This window comes from Staurois parvus, unplaced genomic scaffold (assembly GCF_062004578.1).
Source record: "Staurois parvus isolate SC_StPar_1 unplaced genomic scaffold, SC_StPar_1.0 ptg000362l, whole genome shotgun sequence".
In the NCBI taxonomy this organism is placed as follows: domain Eukaryota; kingdom Metazoa; phylum Chordata; class Amphibia; order Anura; family Ranidae; genus Staurois; species Staurois parvus.
The window spans coordinates 7,898,784-7,922,762 of record NW_028318158.1 but is presented as its reverse complement, the minus strand read 5'-3'; the positions used below and the strand labels follow the sequence as shown (position 1 = coordinate 7,922,762).

The window sequence follows — 23,979 nt, the reverse complement described above, 5'->3', positions numbered from 1 at the left end:
TAGGATTGAGGCGGACGGAACAGCAAGAAACATCTTCAGCGCCAGGTTATCCTATGATAAACAATTGCACTCAGTAAAGATTTTGACAAGTGTTTAATTAATCTAAGAGTCTCAGATCTAAAGATCCAGCAGAAGCTCTACTTCTACAGCACTGTGTCCAAAAGAAAAAAAGTTTTATCTGGCATTCCACCTTAAGACTACTTATTTACTGGACACATAACAATGAACTAACATGATAGATAAGTGAAAGAACCTATTGTTACCAAGTTTATTGTTTGCATGGCCCAAGAGCGGTCTATATGGTATTTTGTTATTTAACATGATAGATAGTTTCCTATTTACCAGCATAAGTTTCTGGAATGAAGAAAGCTTCTCCCAGTGAAATCCAGTATTTGTAAGTTCTTCTCCCAGGTCCCCAGTGACTTCTCTGTCTGACATTTGTGTTGTACCTATTGAACACACCAGAAAGTAGTTTTAATCAATAGCTAAAATGCTGTATACAACTCTGCCAAACTATACTTGTACAGCGGGAGGGCCCAGTAACAGGTGTGTGGCACACCGGAGGGAAGATTGTATCTTCAGGATCTAATGTTTCTTTAATGATCACTACCTTCACTTTCATGAATGAACACAGTGAATGATCAGTACTGGACTTCTAAAGGTTAAATGGTAAATATCATTAAAGTGATTCTAAAGTGTTATTTTTTTTTCTAAAATAATAAACAGGTCACACTTACCTGCTCTTTGCAAGTGTTTTGCACAGAGCAGCCCCAATCCTCCTCTTCTGCTCTCCCCCACCAGTGCTCATGGCAGCTCCTGCCTTCTGAGTTCCCGCAAAGGAAGCTGCTTGCTATGGGAGCACTCGTGTGGGCTTGATCCCGAGCCACACTGTGTGTCTATAGACACACATAGTGCGGCTTAGCCCTGCCCCTGCTCTCTAAACATAGGATTTGATTGACAGCAGCGGAAGCCAATGGCTCCCACTGCTGCCAGACCACATGTGAGCGAGAGGAGAGAACAACAGCGCTGCTGCAGATGTGCACAGCGCTTGATTGAGATCAGGCTCAGGTAAGTATTTGAAGGGGGGGGGGAGCTGACACTGAACATTTTTTTACCTTAAAAGTGATAATAAAGGCAATATATAAAAAAAACAAACACACGTTATACTTACCTGCTCTGTGCAGTGGTATTGCACAGAGCTGCCCCGATTCTCCTCCTCTTAGGTCCCCCGCCAACGCTCCTAGCCCCCCCCTGCTACCGAGTGCTACCAATAGCAGCTTGCTCTGGGGGCACCCAAGCAGGCATGCTCCTGAGCCACGGCTCTGTGTGTCTATTTACACACAGAGCTGTGGTTCGCCTCTGCCCCCTCTCTCTCCTCATTGGCTCACTGGCTGTGATTGACAGTAGTGGGATCAAATGGCTCCTACAGCTGTCTCAGCCAATGAGGAGGAAGAGTCCCTGGAGAACCAAGGCACTTGTGCATATCACTGGATCGCGATGGGGCTTAGGTAAGTATTAGAGGATGGGGGGGGATGCTGCACACAGGAGGTTTTTTACCTTTATGCATAGAATGCATGAAGGTAAAAAACCTTCAGCCTGTACAACCACTTTAATGCAGAGAAAGCACTAAGGTAAAAAACACTTTGCCGTCACAACCACTTCAACTGACTTGTTTACTGGAAAATACTTTTCACAATCAGGAAATTACACAATAGTTGAGGTTTAATTTGTTGGATTGCTGATTTATGCCTTACAAATACAGTGCAATGGTTCCCATCTCTTTCCTGTTAGTTATATTTGTTTCTTTCCTTGTCCCTTAATTTCGTTGCTCATTCATAATTCTGCAAACTACATCCCATAACAGAGCGTGTACATGACAGGTACAAGAATTGCTTGTAAAGACAAATCAGAATTTTACTGTATATGACAGCTTATAACCATAGTACACTGGCTATAATTGTGTATATACTCCAACAGGTTGGTGCGATATGGTTTACCTTCTTGTAACGAGAGATCCTCTCCTCTGTATGGGCTCTTGAGGAATTCATACAAGTTGTTGCTGTTGCAGAACTCCCTCCACTGCTGGTCACTGGATAGCAGAGAGTCAGAGAGAGCAGAGAATGGCTCAAGGTGGTGTGTCAAATACTCACACTGCCTCCAGGTGGAGCCAGAGAGCCACTTTGGGATGTTAGGTGCTGCAGACTCACCTGAAAGAATGAGGACATCAACTTACAAAATACAAAAAGTATTATAAATTCTTATTTGCAGTGTTTTTCCTTTCCATTAAATGATTTTCTATTAACCTACAATGTGCCTCTGAACTTTGACTACTTCAGGAAGTGCCAATGACCTAGCACAGCCCCCTCTCCTCTTCTAGGAGTGTCTAATTACTGTATTTGTTGGTCCAGCTCCCCTGCCACCTAAGGCAGAGTGGTAGGGAATAGTACGGAGTGTCACTTGAGTGAGAACTCTGAGGCTGCTGGGGCTGCTGACATGACATCCAAGATGGCAGCACACAGCAGCAGCATCAGGGCTATTAGATGTCCACACAAAGGAGGCTTTTACAAGCAAACAACATGATTAAAATACATAAAATGATACTAAAGCTAAAAACGTTTTTTCACCTTAATGTATTCCTTGCATTAAGGTTAAAAAAAATTATATTTTTCTGCCCCCCCACTTCCCTGTGTGAAGGGGAAGAAAGGGGAGAATAGATCCAGTGCTGTGCATGGCTGCTGTCAACCAAATACAGTGAGGAGCAAGTGGGGGGCTGGGCCAAGTCCTGCTGTGTAAGTCTATGGACCGTGGCTCCATAGACACACAGCTCGGGAATGAGAAGACACTGTGTGCCTGATAGCAAACGGCTTGCTATGGGGACACACAAAGAAGCGGAGGAGCCAAGATAAGCAGCGTGGGTCTTGAAAAGAGGAGGATCGGGGTCACTCTGTGCAATACGACTCAGAGCAGGTGAGTATAACATGTTTGTTATTTTAATTTAGAAAAAAATTACTTTAGTAACACTTTAAAGCACAAAAATGTATTCTTAAGGGAAGGCTGTTGTTGAAATGAATGGTTTGGTGACGGGGTCTTTTTGGGTATAGTATATGTTACAATAAACAGTAGAACTCTCTCCCATCTCCAGTTAAACACATTCAGTACACTTTCACTATAAAGCGCAGCTGCACAGACTGCAATATAACATGGTTATGGTAGGTGACTATTATAGACCCTGGTCCATATGGGTCACATTCCATAACCATGTTATATCGGTGTAGGTATTTTAGCACAGACAGGTTGGTGCTTTGTATTTGAGTCACAAAACATTTGTTGCATTGATTTTTTTTTTTGCCATGTGATATGCGCAACTAAACCCAAAACCAAAAATGTATTTTATTGCAGCTTATCAGCTCTCATATGTGGTAGCTGCATTTGTTTTCGCTTTTCAACTTAAAACATTTTCAGCAAGTACAGGAAATACCTGTTGATCTTGCTAGAAATGCTGTGTCCTTAACATTTCCTGTAAGCTGAAAAGAAAGCATGAAGGATCTTCTCTACTGTGTAAAATACCAGGAAGGCATGTTCAAGAACTAGTCTGCATGACAGCCAAGTCTACTCCAATAGGTACAGTGGAGAAATTAATGTAGACATGAAGGAGCATAAAGGGTGTTAATTTCAGGATCATCAGGTAAAGGTAAAACCTGAAAAATAAAAACAAATGCAGCCACCACATCTAAGGACTGGTTAGCTGCAATGTATTACATTTTTGTTTTTGGATTTACATACATTTTAAAGTATATTCAAAGACAAAACTTTTAAATACACATTAAAGTGTACTTTTGTAAGAACTGGAGCTAAAACCTTTTTTCCATTTTGGATAGATTAATAAAGGGTTAGAACCTTTGCCCAGTTTTGCATGTTATAGAAGAAGAAAAGGAAGAGAATGACAGTCAAGATGTATTTTTCCACATCAACTTTATTTGTTGTTGCATTTGGTAAAAGAAAGAACCAAAGTGCTTTGGGAATCCAAAAGGCCCCCTTCACTGAGACTTCCATTGCACAGATAACCTAGATATAAAACACACTGGAGAGGGTGTGATCCTGAAAAAAGGGCTGAGAGTCTAAGCACACCCACCAGATTTTCACCAGAGCACCCCGCAATGGGTAATGGGCATTACTAAATGGCTGTACCAGATTGTGGCCTAGGGAGGTTCACCTTCTCTATTTGTAATTGTCCTCATAAAAGGAGGTGAAAATAAATCTTCTACTGGGAACACCTACTCTAGTTACAGCAGTCAAAGAAGCTATTTCTGCTCATGTTACACAGATTTTTTTTCTAATTTCTTTTAGTATTTCTGGGACAGGAAGTGAAGAGAAATCTTCCCAATGAGACACAAACAGCAACGAACACCTGACAGTTGTTTTATACATTCCCTTCTCTATCCAAAACTGAAAAAAGTATTCAATACAGATACACTTTATGCAGTTAACATGGAGTTGTTTCCTTCAGCCTGGGTTCACATATGTACAGTGTCGTGTATAGCAATGTGATTTGCACAGGAACCGCACTGCATTCCTGTGCAAATCCCATGCGATTTGTGTGCAGTGTGATTGGAGCCATACATCATGTATGGCTCTATTCGCACCGCACCTGCACCAAAAACGTGCAGGACCCTTTTTTGGGTCCACACTAGAATCGGATCGCATGGGTATTCACACCTATGCGATCCAGTTCTGCACATCGCACTGTGTTTTGTGGACCGCTTTTGGGGTGTTGTTGACTTAACATACACACACGCAGTGGTTCGCATGAACGGGGTGCGATTCTGATGTGGTGCGGAATTTGCACTAAAAACACTGTGAATTCGGCACCGCATCAGTGTGAACCAGGGCTTAGGTAGAAAACATCAGGAAGCACATGTAAGATGTAGCAAATGTGTGAAAAAGACAAAAATATTAGATTCTGGTACCGCTGTCTCCTGCAGATTCTTTCCTGTATGTGAAGTTGGTCAGCAGCACTGAGTTTAGGAAGAAATTCCACTCAGCATGTTGTAGGAACCCCAGAGGACCTGGAAGATCCTCACTGCCATTCCTCATGATGTTCACCACCAGCAAGAAGGAGAAGCAGAGCTTGTGTTCTGTGAAGAGGGATGATGACACTATCTACAGGAAAAAAAAAGAAGGTTCAGAATTCTCAATGCTACAACTGCTAAATTTCTGATTCCTTTAAAAATGTATTAAGCACATTTATATTTGCAATCTTTTTTACATAGTTTACTTTGTTAGGCTACTTTCACACTGATCTGCCATGTTTGTGGTGCATTTTGTACAGGGTATGTGACTCAAAAAACTAATCAAAAACGCATCATGGATGCGTTTTTGATTATTATACAGGATTTATATAGCGCCAACAGTTTGCTCAGTGCTTTACAATATAAAGGGAGACATTACAGCAACGATACAGTTCAATACAAGTGGGTTAGGAGGGCCCTGCTCCTTGGAGCTTACAATCTTGCATTTTTGCCATGTTGTCCATTGATTTCAACAGGAATTATTTTACTGCACCAACTCTACACCAAAAATGAATCAAGCAGGTTTTTAACCACTTCAATACAAAGCACTTTTACCCCCTTCCTGCCCAGGCCAATTTTCAGTTTTCAGCACTGTTGCACTTTGAATGACAATTGTAATGTAACATTGTACCCAAACTGATTTGATATCATTTTGTTCACACAACAAAAGCTTTCTTTTGATGCTATTTGATCACCACTGGGTTTTAATTTTTCTATAAACAAAAAAAGACAGAAAATTTAGAAAAAAAAATTTTTTCTTTCTGTTATAAAATTTTACAAATAAACAATTGTTCTTCATAAATACAGACAAAATGTATACTGCTACATTTCTTTGGTGAAAATATCCCAAATTAGTGTTTATTATTTAGTCTGTAGGAAAGTTAAAAAGTTCACAAACTATTATATATATCTGAAAATCGATCAATCCTGCTGTACTGACGAATTTCTTGAGGCCCAAAAATGTCAGGAAGGTACAGATATCCCCCAAATTACCCCTTTTTGGAAGTAGATGGTCTAAGGTATTTAGTAAGAGGCATGGTGACTCTTTTGAAGTTGTAACTTTTTGTCGTAATTTTGTGGAAAATGAAAAAATTTTAAAAAAAAAACACTTTTATTTTTACATACGGTCACCAGTTATTTTTTTTTTTCCTTTATGTTTTTTTGTAACACACTGTGACCAGAGTAATATAATGTTACCATGTTAACATTATACTACTCTGGGGGAGTCCTTTTTTTTTTCTTACACATTATGATTGCTTATAGCAATGAATTTCATTGCAATAAGCATTTTACTTTTTATTTTTTCACATTTTTTTTAACATATTGTCACCAGTGCATTACAGCGTCATCATATAACTAGTGTGGCGGTGATGATAGACACTGACTGGTGACAGTACAAAAAAAAATAATTTTATTTTTTTAATACATTTGTTTTCTTTTGTTATGATTTTTTTTTATAGCACACTGACCACAGTAATATAATGTTACCATAACAACATTGTACTGCTCTGGGGAAAGGATCAGCATTTTTTTTATACACATTAGATTGCTTATAGCAATGAATTTAATTGCTATAAACAAGCATTTTACTGAATGAAATCGATTCAGTTTGTTTTGTTGTGATTAGTTGTGATTTGCCACAGTTAATCACATGACACAGATAGGCTGTGATTTGCCCAGTCTGTACCATGTGATCACTGTGACCAATCACAGCTAGCAGCACAATTGTATACAATGGATGGCATGAATGGAAGCCATCCATTGTTTACAATTATCATGTCACATGGTACTGGCAATGGGCCGGTACACATATCAGTCATCAGCTGTGTATGACATTCACCCGGATCGACAAAAGACCCGCCCGGCCGTCAATTTACTATAGGCCAGGCAGGAAAGGGTTGAAAAAACGTACCGTTCCTGCAACGGGTCAGTGTGAAGAGTTCTATAGGAATACTTGGTCACATGTTTTTCTTTTCGCGTTTTTAACGTAAAAGCAGAACAAAAACGGATCAATGTGAAAGCAGCCTTACTCAAATTTGCAGACCAATTCCCTGCCTTGTTTTCCTACATCTGAACAGGCGCTAATGTATCCATTGTGCAGTATTGGGTAGGAAGTGCCTAAAATTTTTTTATTGCCATATGTGACACACTTGTGGGTTTTTGTTTTTTTTTTTACACACTTTTAACGACTGCAGCTGAGTTGGTGGAGCAGGTGTGGCTGAAGCAGTACCTCTAGCTGCCATGTGGCAAGTACCATTTCTACAGATGACGCTAGACAAATCAGATACTTCAAGAACCTGCACGAGCTTACTAGGTTAAGCAAAGCATACTCAGTATACATACAATCGGCTGTATGCATGGATATAAAACATCAGTTTCAAAACATATCAGTTTATAAAAAATTTACCAAAACTATTATATTGTCCTTTAAGTTTGATTAGGTTCTCATATTCAGGGGTTACACAGCCAATCACAAAGAATAAGTTCTCCAGAGATGGACACCTTAAACAAGTTTAAGAGGCTTTAAAAACACTGCAAATAATCACATGATTACCTTGTAAACATTTCTGGTAAGAGTGTCACAGATATTGTGAAGGTGCCTTTTGATGTCCATATTTTCCTCATCCGTGGCTTCTTTCTCTATAGACCTCTGCCGGCTCAGTGGCCGGATGGTGCCAGAAGATGACATTAAAGAGTTGTGAGTTTGATTTGTCTTTGAAACATTCATAGACTCCACAAATACCTTGTGGAACCAGTGCAGAGAGAACTGGTACATGTAGTTGAGATTAACAAGGTCGGCCACTACGAAGTACAGCACGGCCCCTCTACAGGCCAAAGGTAGGTAGATACCACGGGCTGCTTCAATGGTTTCCTCTGTTTTTTCAGAAGCCTTCATTCTCTTTACAATGTCCTTAGACGTCATTTTGGATTTCTGTAGAGTGTCAATGAGGTCCTCATCATCGAGTAGGTGTCCTAGTTAAATAGTTACAAGGTCATACTACAGTGGCCAGTATTGTGCTATGTAGACATAAGGTTCTTAACCTGATTATGCAAACTACAGACAAATATAAAAGGGATTATAAATAACTTATGAAATTAATTACACTTTTACATGAATACCTTTTACTTCAGGTTTTGCTTGTCCAGCATTGAATAGCTAAAAACATCCCCCTCCCTCTCTCCCCCAAATGACAATCCCTCGGTCTGCTGATTGCCTGCTCAGGCACTGGGCATTGCATTGTTGGATCCCAACATGGCGTACAACGAATTCACTGTAGTATAGGTGAATATTCATTATTGATTTACAAAGAACTTGGCATTAGTTGCTAAGTTACTAACTATGCTAGTTTAAAGGCGATAACTTCTGTGCGTGTGTGTGTGTGTATATATATATATAGTTACATAGTTAGCCTGGCTGAAAAAAGGCAAAAGTCCATCCAGCTCAACCACAAAAAAAAAAAAAAAAAAAAGTTATAATCCTACACCGACATTTGATCCAGAGGAAGGCAAAAAAAAACAGCAAAGCATGATCCAATTTGCTCCTGCAGGGGAAAAAAATTCCTTTCTGATCCCCTGAGAGGCAATCGGATATTTCCTGGATCAACTTTACCTATAAATGTTAGTATCCAGTTATATTCTGTGTATCTAAGAAAGAATCCAGGCCTTTTCTAAAGCAATCCACTGAGCTGGCCAGAACCAACTCTTGAGGGAGTCTATTCCACATTTTCACAGCTCTTACTGTGAAGAAACCTTTCCATGTTTTGAAAATAAATTTCTTTTTTTCCAGATGTAAAGAGTGCCCCCTTGTCCTCGGTGATGACCTCAGGGTGAATAACTCTACACCGAGTTCACTATATGAACCACTGATGTATTTATACATGTTGATCATATCCCCCCTTAATCTCCTGTTCTCGAGAGAGATTAAATTCAGTTCCTCTAATCTTTCCTCATAGCTGAGCTCCTCCATGCCTCTTATCAGTTTGGTTGCCCTTCTCTGTACTTTCTCCAGTTCCCCAATGTTCTTTTTGTGAATTGGTGCCCAAAACTGAACTGCATATTCCAGATGAGGTCTTACTAATGATTTGTACCGGGGTAATATGATATCTCTCTCTCTGGAGTCTATACCTCTTTTAATACAAGAGAGGATTTTGTCACTTTAGAAACCGCAGCTTGGCATTGCATGCCATTATTAACCCCTTTATGCCTAAGGGTAAAGCAAATCTAAATGCCTAAGCACAATTCTGCAACGTTGACATGTGCTAGTAAAACCGTACATATCATCACAACTACTTTGTACATCCAGGTGGATTATACCTTGTTTTTTTTCAGGACAAATTGGGCTTTCATTTGGTGGTAAATGGTAATGGATAGCTCCTAATTGTTTTTATTATCAAATGAAAACTGGCCCAAAATAGTAAAAAAAAAAATCATTTTTTTTATTTAGCTGTGTGTTTCTTGTTACAACCATAACCTAGCTCCATAGAACAACCCAAAATAAATTCTCCAGCTCTTGACGATCGCAGCGATACCATATATGTGTATGTTATTTGTTGTTTGTACCCGTAGTACAGCCCAGAAACAATAGTACGCATTTTATTTTTTTTGTTGTTTTTTTTTTTTTTTAACTAAAACACACTGACACTGACATTAATGCTAACTGACACTGATACCAATTTTTTTTTAAATCCTGACATTTGACCCTGACCTTTGACCCTGACCTTGACCCAAACACTAGCCCTGCACTGAACTAGATCAAACCTTGATCTAGGTATTTTTCTTTATTTTTTTCTTTTATTTATCTTTTTTCTTTTTTTTACAAACTTTTTTTATCTCTCTATGTCAGGAGTTAGAGAGATACAATGTATCTCTCTTCTCCATTCATAGAGAGAGAAAAAACAAGGGGGCCGGGCTGCACAGTGACTGATCACTGTGATAGTCAATCAAAGGTTATCACAGCGATCACGTTCCCCCGGAATTGGGAGTCCCAGGTCCTGATCATTAGAACGGGACCCGGGGCTCTCAGTGATACCGCGGTCTCTGTGCTGGGAGTGCGCCGTGCGGACAAAAGCCCAGTTCTGTGAGGTCGCATATTTGTGTGCTGTTGGCGTCAAGGGGTTAAGCTTGTGATCTACCAGAACCCCCAGATCCTTCTCCACCATTGATTCCCCCAGATCCTTCTCCACCATTGAGTCCCCCAGTTGTACACCCCCTAGTATGTATGATGCAGGGGTGGACTGACAACTCATGGGGCCCCCGGGCAATAGGGGATCATGGGGCCCCTGTGTCCTTGCCCAAACTCAAAAAAGCCTATGAAAAAGGTACCAGGGGCATCTCATGGGGCCCCCTACTGACCCCGGGCCCTCGGGCAGTGCCCGAGTTTCCAAATGGTCAGTCCGCCCCTGTGTGATGCATGCATATTCTTAGCCCCCAAGTGCAGAACCTTACATTTATCAACATTAAACCTCATTTGCCACATAGCTGCCCAATTAAACAGTGCATTGAGGTCGGCTTGTAAACTGAAGACATCCTGTAAGGACATTATTCCACTGCACAGCTTGGTGTCATCTGCAAAGACTGAAATGGTATTTTTAATCCCAGACCCTATATCACTTATAAATATATTAAAAAGTAAGGGTCCCAACACTGAACCTTGGGGTACACCACTAACAACCCTAGACCACCCGAGTATGAACCATTAACCACTACTCTCTGAATACGATCTTTTAGCCAGTTTTCTATCCATTTACATATGGATTTTTCCAAGCCTGTAGACTTTACCTTACATATTAGCCGTGTGTGGGGAACTGTATCAAACGCTTTTGCAAAATCTAAGTATATCCCGTCCACCACCACCCCTCTGTCCAAGTATACCAAGTCCACTGCCACCCCTCTGTCCAAGGTTTTGCTCACTTCCTCAAAAAGAAATCAGATTTGTTTGACAACTTCTGTCTTTCATGAATTCATTCTGTCTGTTGCCTGTCTGATTTTTCCATCAAGAACTCATCTATGTGGTCTGTTATAAACTCTCCAATATCTTCCCAACTAAAAAAGTTAAATTAACAGGTCTATAATTACTTGGTAAAGACTTTGACCCCTTTTTAAATATAGGCACCACACTGTCCTTACGCCAATCCAGTGGTACTATGCCAGTCATTAAAGAGCCCCTAAAAATCAGAAACAATGGCTTTGAAATGACAGAGCTCAATTCTTTAAGGACCCGTGGGTGTATGCCATCCGGTCCAGGTGCTTTATTTACCTTTATTCTGTCTAAATATTTTTGTATCATATCAATTGTGAGCCAATGTGGATCATCTGGAGCTGTGTCATTACCATGCCCATTATGGGCAAGAGCTCCCCCATGCTCCTCTGTATACACAGAGATGAAGAAGGTATTTAATAAGTTTGCCTTCTCTTTGTCCCCAGTCACCCACTCTAGATTATTTTGTAAAGGGCCAACATGCTCAGACCGGACCTTTTTACTATTAATATATTTGAAGAATTTTGGGGGGTTTGTCCTGCTATCTTTTGCAATCTTCATCTTCAATTTTTGCGGTTTTTATTTCCTTTTTGCATATTCTGTTATATTTTTTGTAATGTTTAAACGATGACAGCATTCCTTCATTTTTAGATTTAATAAAAGCTCTTTTCTTATTATCTATAACTTTTTTAACTTTGGCCGTAAGCCACAAAGGTTTGATTTTTAGCCTTTTAAACTTGTTGCCCATGGGAATATATTTTGCAGTGTGTTCACATACAGTCTTTGAAGAACTTCCATTTCTGTGTTGTGTTCATTGATGCCAATATTCCCTCCCAGTCTAAGTCTTGGAAAGCAGCTCTCAGCCTTGGAAAATTAGCTCTTTTAAAGTTGAGCATTTTTTTTCCCCCGCATGTGCTTGCTGTATACAGCTAACAATAAATGAAAGCATGTTATGGTCACTGCTACCCAGATGTTCTTTTAAATGGATATTCGGAATAAGCTCTGCATGGCTTGAGATTACCAGGTCCAGCAGAGCATCATTCCTAGTTGGGGCCTCTATGAACTGTACCATAAAATTGTCCTGTAGTAGGTTTAAAAATGTTTGCCCTTTGACTGCTCCTGTAGTACCATTACTCCAGTCAAATTCTGGGTAGTTAAAAATCCCCCATTATTATCACCGTCCCAGCCCTTGCATCCCCTTCAATCTGTGCAAGGAGCTGAGTCTCCACCTCCTCATTAACACTATATAACACTATAACAAACTCCAATGATTACCTTTGTAGTACACACCCCCATGTGCAGTTCCACCCATACTTACATCCATGCTTCAGCCTCATCACACTCTCCATCAACTAGGTCCTCTTTCTCACTCGCTCTGAGATCACTTCTCACATAGAGACAGACACCACCTTTCCTTTTTACCCTATCTCTCAGAAAGAGAATATAGCCAGGAATATTAATGGCCCAGTCATGTGAAGAATGAAGCCAAAATTCAGCAATTCCAATTAAATCATAGTTCTGTTCATGCACCAAAGCTTCCAACTCACCTATTTTGCTTGGCAGACTTCTGGCATTGGTGAACAAACACTTTAATTCATCGACACCTTGTGCACACGTATTTTGTATATTTTTTTATTTTCCTACAAATGGTACAAATTCCAATGGTTGTTTGTAACATGGGAACCTTCTTATCATCTGCCATAGCCCTCCCCTCATATTTCCCCATTCCACCCACCAATAAGAACTGACCCCTGTCTGATCTGTTTACCCCATTATAATTTAATTCTCCCTTCCCCCTAGATCCTAGTTTAAATACTCCTCCAGCCATCCCATAAACCTCTCCCACAGCACAGCAGACCCCCTTCCATTTAGGAGCAAACCATCTCTAGCATATAGGTTGCACCCCAATGAAAAGTCAGCCCAGTGCTCTAGAAACCCAAATCCTTCCCTGTTACACCAGGTCTTTAGCCATGCATTTAGTTCTCTAATCTGCCCGTCTTTCTGGAGTTGCGCATGGCACAGGTACTATTTCAGAGAATATACCTTGGAGGTCCTTCCCTTCAACTGGCAGCTTAGTTCTTTAAATTGATTCTTAAGGAGCCTCCACCTTCCATGTATTCTGTCATTGGTTCCAACATGGACCAAGACAGCTGGGTCATGCCCGGCCCCTCCCAGTAATTTATCAACCCGGTCCATCACATGACGAACCCTGGCAGCAGGGAGACAGCAAACCATTCGGTTGAGGCAATCTTGGTGACAATTTATTCTATCAGTCCTTCTGATTATAGAATCCCCTACTACCACCAGCTGTCTATGCCTACCTGCACTACTCTCACCACCCCTACAAGATGGTCTGCCCTCCCGGCTGTTAGAGATAGCAGTGACATCCAGGGCTGCCACCCCTGAGCTTGCCACCCCCACATCTTCACCAAACTTGACAAATCTGTTTGGTTGCACAAACCCATGGCAGGCCTTCCTTTTCTGTGAGCTCCTACCACTTCCTCTCGCTACAATAATCCATCTTCCTACCTGAAAATCCTGATTAGTCCCTCCATATCAATCCCATTAGCTACCTGCTCAGGGAGCAGAAGACCCCTTTCAAGGTTGTCGGTTCTGCCCAGTGTTGCAACTTGCTCCTCCAGATATCTAATGCGAGCTTCCAGAAAGGCAACCCGCTCACATCTGTCGCAGCGGTATCCATCCTGAAGCTGTTTCTCCATTGTTACATACATGCGGCACACTGTGCACAGCACAAAACCTTCAACCCTGCTAGCACTCATATCCCAGTTACAATATTAATATTACTAACAGGAAATATCAGTTGTCACTCACAGGTTAGTAGACTCCTGTTATAATCTCCTGTTTTTCACTTTTGGCCAAATTACCTTCTGTTTTCTGCAATAAAGTGAGTGAGCGTTCCTCCAGATCTCGCAGCGTGGATAGATCAGAAGATATATTCTCCAGTAAATCGTTCCTCTGCAACTCCAGGTGGGGCTGCTCGTGTGTTACCACGCTGGACAACAGCTGGTCCTGCAGCCCTTTAAATGTTACTGTAAAGCTGATCACAGTCACCATGATACAAACAGCAGGCAGGAAGTGAGGGCTATGGTTCTGGGTGGACATGTAGAGCCTGGAATGAGAGAATTGTAATTGTTTAATAAATGTATACAACAATATTCTTCTATTTTATCCATAGGTCTATCATTGTCTATCCATTGGTCTATCACAAGTCTATCAGTATTAAAAAACAGTGGCTAAATGGTTAGCACTTCCACCTGGCAGTACTAGGGTCGTCGGTTCAAATCCCAACCACGGCACCACCTTCCTGGAGTTTGCATGTTCTCCCTGTGCCTGCGTGGGTTTCCTCCTGGTACTCCGGTTTGCTCCCACACTCCAAAGACATGCTGGTAGGTTAATTGGCTCCTGTCTAAATTGCCCTAGTATGTGTATGTATGAATGTGAGTTAGGCACTTTAGATTGTACAGCCCTTGAGGATTAGGGACTGATGTGAATGTACAATATATATGTAAAGCACCGCGTAAATTGATGGCGCTATATAAGTACCTGAAATAAGTAAAATTATATTATACATTTGTACCTACCAGCTGCATGACTTACATTTTCATCCTGTGTAGCTGAATAACCCGCTGGCAGAATCTCTATGGTTGCCAGTATCTAGAGGTCTAACTCCAGACAAAATGTTTAGTAAAGTGCAGAAGTGTTCTATGGCCTATGAAAATTCTGGTGTAATAAAGTCAATCTTCATTGGTTAAAATAAATTAGAACCCAACAAATTTGGGGAGGGATCTATATGTTGGACATATTTTAACCAATACAGAAAGAATTTATAAAGCTTGAATCTTCTTTATCTATTGTGGAGATCTCTTTACAAATTCCCTCACCTGCTTTTGCACAGGACTATACATCTGGCAATGGTGTAAGTAAACTCTAAAAATGAACTTTTTTTGTTCTCTTTTGGTCTATTAAATATGTTATTGAAAGTGTTTTGTTACATCTGTTTAATAACTGCAAAAGATAACTGGTTGGTCCTGCCAGAAAGTTTGTGAGCTGATAACCTCCTGTGTTCTCTGTGTATTCTGACTGTTATCAGTTTTACCCAGCTCTCTAAGTAAATTACAGGGCACCGCTCCTCTATGTTATGAAGGTCAGGGGAGAGGGGATGTTCTGTAGTTCTTTCACACTTCCTGTCCTAGGGTGACAATGCAGCTCCTCAATAGATACAGCCCAGTGAGTGAGTGGTGTCACCCCTGGACAGGGAGTGTATTTCTAGCAGGATCACCAGGTAAAAAACAAATCCTAAAAAAAGGAAAACAAATGCAGCCACCATATCTGAGGACTGGCAAGCTGCAATACATTACATTTTTGTAATAAGCTACACTGTGGGGTCTACTTATAAAACATCAGCATGCACAATCATCCAGTGAGTCTGCACGTACATTTGTACTGCATGAATTAGGCACAAACAAACATTGTTTAGACTATTTTTATCCATTTTAGACTATTTTTATATGGCGAAACACCACATTATGGACACTAGATGGAGTTTTGTAGCATAAAAAAAACAATCTTTAAAACAAAAGATACAATGTAATAATTCTAAGTAAAACTAGGGGAATTAATAAATAAATGTAGCCAATAGTTATTGCTAATTCCCTCCGGCATTCTCTAGAACAGCGTTTTTCAACCACTGTGCCGCGGCACACTAGTGTGCCGTGAGATATTGTCTGGTGTGCCGTGGGAAAAATTGCAATTTCATCCGTAACATGTGGCCTCGGCTCACAAATAGACCAATCATTAGAACAGCAATGGGCAAACTACGGCCCGGCGGACCTTTTAATCCGGCCCGCGGAGCGTGATACTGTCAGGATGATCTGTCCCCCTCGACGTATCTGCGCATGTGCCGGAGATCGCCGATCGGCTGCTAATGCCTGAAACTAGCACATGCGCAGATACGTCGAGGGGGACAGATCCTCATAGGAGACAGATTTTCATGCTACACCGGAACAGCGAGAGGAACGCGCGGAGCAAAGGTAAGTGAATTGACACAGGGGGGGCTTGGGGACTTAATATGGGGGATGAATTAATATGGGGGATGAATTACTATGGGGGATGAATTACTATATGGGGGATGAATTACTATAGGGGATGAATTACTATAGGGGGGATGAATTACTATGGGGGATGAATTACTATATGGGGGATGAATTACTATATGGGGGATGAATTACTATATGGGGGATTAATTACTATAGGGGGATGAATTACTATATGGGGGATGAATTACTATATGGGGGATGAATTACTATAGGGGGGATGAATTACTATATGGGGGGTGAATTACTATGGGGGATGAATTACTATATGGGGGATGAATTACTATGGGTGTTTAATTACTATATGGGGGATGAATTACTATGGGGGATGAATTACTATATGGGGGATGAATTACTATATGGGGGATGAATTACTATGGGGGATGAATTACTATATGGGGGATGAATTACTATATGGGGGATTAATTACTATATGGGGGATTAATTACTATGGGGGATGAATTACTATGGGGGATGAATTACTATATGGGGGATTAATTACTATGGGGGATGAATTACTATATGGGGGATGAATTACTATGGGGGATGAATTACTATATGGGGGATTAATTACTATGCTTACTATGGGGGAATATTACTATACTTACTATGGATGACACATACACATCATTCATCTACTCTTGGTCCGGCCCCCGGGTCCAATTATAAAATACTTTATTATTTCATAATAAAGTAATTATAAAATAATTCCTTTGTGTTTGATTCCTATTCAAGAGAATTACTTTATATATAGTCAATATAGGCACAGAGGTAAATTTTTTAAACAATTTCTAATGGTGGTGTGCCTCGTGATTTTTTTCATGAAAAAAGTGTGCCTTTGCACAAAAAAGGTTGAAAAACACTGCTCTAGAATACATAATATCCCTTGTTACAAAGACATATGTATTTCCTATTATCCTCAGCTCCATCTAGTGCCCAAAATGTGACATTTTGCTACTGCAAACAAAAAAAGAACATTTGTTCAGAACAGATAAATAGCCTCAACATTTGTGTTGCCCAATTTGCATAGACTAAATATACAAGCAGATTCATTGGACGAATGGTTTATAAAAAGTTTCAGCCACTTCGAAGACTATTGGTGGCCTTGTCTGGAGAGAGAGAGAGAGAGAGAGAGAGAGAGAGAGAGATTTTAGTTAAGATGTGTGTTATAGTAGAACTATAGGCAAAGCTTTTTTTTTTCATTTTGGATAAAGTAAGGGAGGGTTATAACCTCTGTCAGATTTTTTTTTTGCCATCTGGGTACTATTGCAGATTTCCTTGCAAATCCTGTCCCATGGCCAAACAGGAAAAAGAAAGGAAATCCCTGCAAATTAGGGAGTGCCTTGGGGACCCCCAGGTCACCAGAATTAGCAGCCCCCATTGGAAGAATTCCCCTCTATTACTTTTCTGGGGACAACCCAAAATTTGGGGTTATAACCTCTGTCAGATTTTTTTTTCCTCATCTGTGTCCCATTTCATAGATTTCCTTTCACTTTCTGTCCCATAGCCAAACAGGAAAGAGACAAAATCCCTGCAAATTAGGGAATTCCTTGGAGACCCCCAGGTTACCAGAATTAGCACCCCCATTGGAAGATTTCCCCTCTATTACATTTCTAGGGACAACCCAAAATTTGGGGTTTTCTTAATTGTACTTTCCATGATAATGGCAAACAGGAGAAATAATGAGGGAGAATCTCCTTGACAGGGGCACAGACAGTAATTAAAACTGACAGAGGTTCTAATCCCTCTCCACTCCAACCAAAAAAAAAAGGTTTTGCCTTTAATAATATTTTAATACATGGAGATGTGAAAAATTCAAGAATTCTTTAATGTGGATGCAAAATAACACCTTACCTAAAATTCTGGTTGTACACGATTTCAGAATCACCTAGTTGTATAAAATCTTGTCCAGCCCGACTGTGAATTTCTTTTCCCAAAACTGGCTTTAAACTAGGATCCAAATCTTCTGAAACATCCTAATAAAACAGGACTTAATAAGTGGGTTGCATCTGAATACTAATAACAGTACTGATATATACTATTGCTACTAATTATAATTGTAATAATAATTAAATATAATAACACACATGGTTTTAAATGAAACAGCAGTCCAAGGAGGGAAGGTGTCCAAACATGTTAATGCCCTGTTGGGGTGAAGTTCCCTCACTTCTTGGAAATGTCCTGTCCCAAGAAATGGAGATTTCTCTACCATCACTGGGCAAGGAAGTGAGGGAATATACCCGCAATGAGGATACAGACACTTACACCTTTTTTTTTCTTAGTTGAGTGAGTAAAGCTCACCACTCATGGCACAACCTTATTGTACAAACTTCCTTAGATCCACAAATTGGATAGCTTAGGAATTGTCATCTTATTACATCATTTTGTTAAATACAAAGTTCTAAAGTACAAAGACTGTATGGTCAAAGTACGAATTGGAACGTGTATAGTGATGGTGATGTATGACAACAGCCACTTGTCATTTGGGACCCAGAGTTATACTTTAATGTAAAATTTAAAGTGTATCTAAAACCAAAACTTGTTTTGACAACAACTGTATAAGAGGGGAATTTGTCACTTTGAAAAGATATCTACAGAACAAAAAATGGGGGAAATCTCCCCAGTGGCAATAAGGAAAACCTGACAGGGGGCTTAACCATTCCCTATGATATCCAAAATGAAAACAAAAATGTTTTGGCTTTATATACAGTAAGTATACTTTAGTGCTTTTAGGAATTAACATGAAGCTCAGTGACCATACAACTGAAAAATGACTATTTCCAGCAAAGGTGAACCTTAACATCCTAAAAGCTGAACTCAAAGATTCAGAAAAATGGGGACCCCAAGGGTTTGCTTGTTTAATCTAGAGGTGCAAGGATAAAGTGTAATACTTACCTTATTCCTGGCTCTGGCAGGCTCCCCCCCAACCATGCGACTAGTCCAGTGTTCCTGCCTCTCTAAGGCACTTTGACAGGGCTGTCCTAATAGCATCATTGGCCCCTGGGCAAAGTAATGCACTGGGGCCTCTACCAGCCTGCTCCAATTTACACACCTACTCTCAAGAATTAAAGTATAAATAGTTGATAGAAGTAAAAGCATGTAAACACATATCAAATGAAAAAAAAAACATGCAGTAGATGCAGTTTCTACTGTAAATGAGCCGTAATTGTACAATTTCTTTTATTGTATAGCATGTTTTATGCTTTGTTCTCAAACTGCTCCCTACGCTTTATCATTATATCATTAGAACAAGACATGGCAAACAAAAAGTGAAGCAGATATTGTAAAAAACAAGTGGTCAGAGAAACAAAAACAATGGCATATATAGTCCAGGTTTAAGTGTTTGTAAATAATGAATTTATCTTATTTGCTCCCTTTGGTTGTCAGCATCCGTGGTAGTGAGCCCTTGTAGATGGTCAACTTGGGATTCCCCAGGGCGCGGAGTCTAAGCCCCAGCCTGCTTCTTCACCAGAGCCCATGATGATGGGCATGGACTTGCAGCAAGCTGGGACCAGGTCGTGGCCCAGCTGAGGATGAGGAGACTGCTCACGGGAGCAGAGTACAATGGGAGGAGATAACGGAAATCTGATAGACTAGTCGAGCTCAGGACGGGCTGAAAACAAGCACAGTCAGAGAACGAAGCCGGGGTCGGAACACGAGTAGTCAATGCAGGATACAGGCAATAGCAACACACAGGACCTCAGACAACAAGGAAGTTGCTCAGGCAAAGTGCAACAGACTGAGCATGTCTTATATAGACAAGCAAACTAGGAGGCGGGCCAGGAAGTGATGGAAGGGAAGGAAATAAAACCCAGAGGATAGCAGATGACGCCCATAGGTGAGCACAGACAAAGCACACGTGAAAGGAATCAGGAGCAGCAAGGAGGTAAGAATAAACAAACAAGAGGCTAACTTGTGACATTGGTCTGTTAAAAAAAAACATTGAAAGCATTTTGATATATCTGTTCGGTAAGTGCATAAAATTACCCGTTGATTTTGACAGAAATCTTGCGAGTTCCTAATTTCTTGTGCTCTCGGCCTGTACTGCACTGGAATCTGAAACACTTCTGTCAATTTGGCCTAATTCTCCTCTATGGACCACAGAACATTTCCCCCATGGGTTGCAGGAGAGTAGGAGGTGTTCTGCAGTCATGTCTTAGGGTAACAATGCTTCTCCTCCATATAGACAGTACAGTAAGTGAGTGTTGTCACCCTAGGACAGTAAATGTGCTACTGGCAGGATCACTATGTGAAAATATATTTTAAAAAAACGTTAAAAAAAAAAAACGAATGCAGCCACAACATCTAAAGACTGGTAAGATGCAATATATTAAATTTTTCTTCTGTGGTTTAGATACTACTGTAAATGGTGTCCTCCACCTAGTTCTGCTGTGTGGCAGAGCTGTATATATCTCAGCACCAAATGGACAGAAATACAACCTTTGAATTCAACTTATTGATGTCACAAGTCTTGCCCACTCTAACCAAATGCAACCCACCATTTGGCACATAATTCAGTTACATTGCTCAAACAGGTACCCCCTTAAGCAGGACAGATGTAGACAGTCCATGGAAAGGGTGTGTTATACATTTACAAAACACCTGTAATAGTATAGGCTCCCCAAGGCGTATGGCATTTTCCAAGGTCTTCATATAGCCAGGGTCGGAGGCCAGAACCTGGCGCAGTTTCTTGCCTTCCATCTGGCGAATCCAGTTATAGGCCTGATCGTGGGGGTCAATAAGAAGAGGCCAGCGCCGACCATTCTTTACAAGTATGGCATTTTCTGTGGAGTATGGGTCTGGGGGTAACCCTTCACTCTGCCACCTCCTCACCTACCAGACAAAGACAGAGGGGGAAATTGTGTCACAGCACTGAGCAAATGAAGGCACTATGGAATTGCATATAACATTATACTGTATATATATATATACATATATACATATATATACACACACATACACACACATACATACACACACACACGAAATGGTAGCTGCACTTTTGTATGAAAACATTTATATATGTGGCATCCCCTGTATCTACTGGCAAACCAGGGGAGGACCTCGCATTACTGATTTTTACACACAGAGAACACATATAGAGGGGGTACCTTACCTCACTCCTTCCAGCCATTGCTCTAATGAAGGAATAATCTTCTGACACCGGTATCTTGTAGTTTCCACAGAATCCCAGCCACTGCTCAACCAACTGTGCTCGATACTCTGATGTAAACACACCACAGTACGCAATGAATGCAGCTGAAACCAGGACATCACCGACAATTCCATCCAATCGAAGGTCCAGCCTGTCCACCAACTCTTTCCAGCGAACCTATGAAGGGTAGCAATGCGGTCATCAAAACTGGAACATAGCCTTATAAATGGCTTCAAAGGGAACATACATGGGCTCATTTAAAAAGCAGCGGCAACGCCTCCTTTCTCCTGTTATTCTGTCTTATAATGGGGGGACCAATGTTGAGGAAATATCTCTGAATGTTTTCATACTTCAGCTTGAGCCACACACATACTTCATTTGTGTTCTGGATATGTTTTGGTATTTTCTTTTTACATATGTTGGTACTGTGTACCTGCCATTGGTTCCAGGTAGTCTGCTCCTGCATACACTAGACTACATGGTGGTTAATGTTTTCTTCTTGCATATAATGAAACCAATAAAAAGTTTTCTAATGAAAAAAAAAGCAAGCAGCAGCAACAAGTACATAGCAATGTAATTTACAAGTATGCTCCGCACTCTGTTGGATTTTATGTGGTATATCTTCGAATCTGTTACTTAATAATATGTATATTTTTATTAATGATACATTGTTTAATATCTTGTTTATAATAGATAATTTTACCCCTCTTTTAGATTATGATGTGAAATGCAATCATTTGTTTTATCACGGCTTAATCATGCACTATTTAAATATATATACACACACACACATATATATACTGTATATATATATATATATATACACACACACACACACACACATATATATATATATACACACACACACACACTATATAGCCAAAAGTATTAGCACACGCACATGAACTCTACTGCCATGTTCAACAAGTAATAAAACAATAGCCCAAGCGGGACTCAGAAATAAACAAACTGCTGTGTTAATTCTAGCAAAAGACTGTCACACACACTATATTGCCAAAAGTATTGGGACGCCGGCCTTTACACGCACATGAACTTTAATGGCATTCCAGTCTTAGTCCATAGGGTTCAATATTGAGTTGGCCCGCCCTTTGCAGCTACAACAGCTTCAAATCTGCTGGAAGGCTGTCCACAAGGTTTAGATGTGTGTCTATGGGAATGTTTGATCATTTATCCAGAAGCGTATTTGTGAGGTCAGGTACTGATGTTGGACGAGAAGGCCTGGCTTGTAGTCTCTGCTCTAATTCATCCCAAAGGTGTTCTATCGGGTTGAGATCAGGACTCTGTGCAGGACAGTAAAGTTCCTCCACCCCAGACTCGCTCATCCATGTCTTTATGGACCTTGCTTTGTGCACTGGTGTGCAGTCATGTTGGAACAGGAAGGGGCCATCCTCCAACTGTTCACGCAAAGTTGGGAGCATGAAATTGTCCAAAATGTCTTGGTTTGCTGACGCCTTAAGAGTTCCCATCACTGGAACTAAGGGACTAAGCCCGGTCCCTCAAACAATCACACACCATAATCCTCCCCCTCCACCAAACTTTACACTTGGCACAATGTAGCCAGGCAAGTAGCGTTCTCCTGGCAACCACCAAACCCAGACACATCCATCGGATTGCCACACAGAGAAGCGTGATTGGTCACTCCAGAGAACACGTCTCCACTACTCTAGAGTCCAGTGTTTTACACCACTGCATCCGACGCTTTGCAATGAGCTAGGTAATGTTAGGCTTGAATGCAACTGTTCGGCCATGAAAACCCATTCCATGAAGCTCTCTACGCACTGTTGTTGTGCTAATCTGAAGGCCACACAAAGTTTGGAAGTCTTCAGCTATTGACTCTGCAGACAGCTGGCGACTTCTGCGCACTGTGTGCTTCAGCATGGGCTGTCCCCACTCTAAAGGTACTATTGACATGAAATTTTCACCACATGTCGGTAACAATCCATGCAATCCATACATACAAAGAAACCAAAACAAATAAGTCCAGTGACATTTATGGTTATATTTTCAATGTCATTTTTTAACCTTAAAGAAGGGACAAGGCTTAGCTTCTAAAATGTGTTTGATTTGTGTACGCTTTTCATCTGATTTTACAACGCAATAAACTTGTATCTAGACTACCCGATCATGATGTGGAACTTCAATTTTAGATTTATTCATCCCAGTAATAGCCTGGGGTGACCATGGAAGCCCTTTCAGGTGTGGAGAGGCTGCCCAGACACTGCATATCAACTCCACCACTGAGTGGTAATAAGGAAAAGCTCCAGGTATCTAGCGACATCAATCCACTCAATATAGAATAAAACCTGACAGGGACTTTAACCTATTCTACTGTGTCTAAAACTAAAATAAATATTTTGGCTATAGCCATACTAGAGGGCAAATGTAAACATCTTAGCTAATAGGGAAGTCTGAACAACAAAGATAAGAATGTTCAGATTTTTGCTTACGCCCAATTGTGACTGGTTCTCTCTAAATAGCAGTTCTGCATAGTACCTTCTCCTCCTCCAGAGCAGTGATCAGCACCGAGGCCCTTTCCAGGCGTTTGGTGGTGAGCTGTTTCCTGTACGCCAGCTGGTCTTTCTCTGCCACATTGTCATTGTACTGTTTTTGAAGTCGCTGCTGATGTTCTTCAACCTAAATGGT

General features: G+C 40.7%; 1 protein-coding gene across 1 annotated transcript in view; it reads right to left on the bottom strand.

Annotated features, from left to right (window-relative positions):
• DNAH14 (dynein axonemal heavy chain 14) overlaps positions 1-23,979 on the bottom strand; it is a 338,071-nt gene that overhangs the window by 30,673 nt on the left and 283,419 nt on the right. The window contains exons 66-74 of the mRNA XM_089684997.1: positions 23,830-23,970; positions 21,277-21,492; positions 20,763-20,993; positions 18,015-18,136; positions 13,932-14,176; positions 7,624-8,042; positions 4,968-5,160; positions 1,998-2,207; positions 343-449 (exon numbers count right to left, since the gene is read on the bottom strand). Of these exons, the coding sequence (XP_089541123.1) occupies positions 343-449; positions 1,998-2,207; positions 4,968-5,160; positions 7,624-8,042; positions 13,932-14,176; positions 18,015-18,136; positions 20,763-20,993; positions 21,277-21,492; positions 23,830-23,970 (1,884 nt within the window). The remainder of the gene's footprint in view (positions 1-342; positions 450-1,997; positions 2,208-4,967; positions 5,161-7,623; positions 8,043-13,931; positions 14,177-18,014; positions 18,137-20,762; positions 20,994-21,276; positions 21,493-23,829; positions 23,971-23,979) is intronic.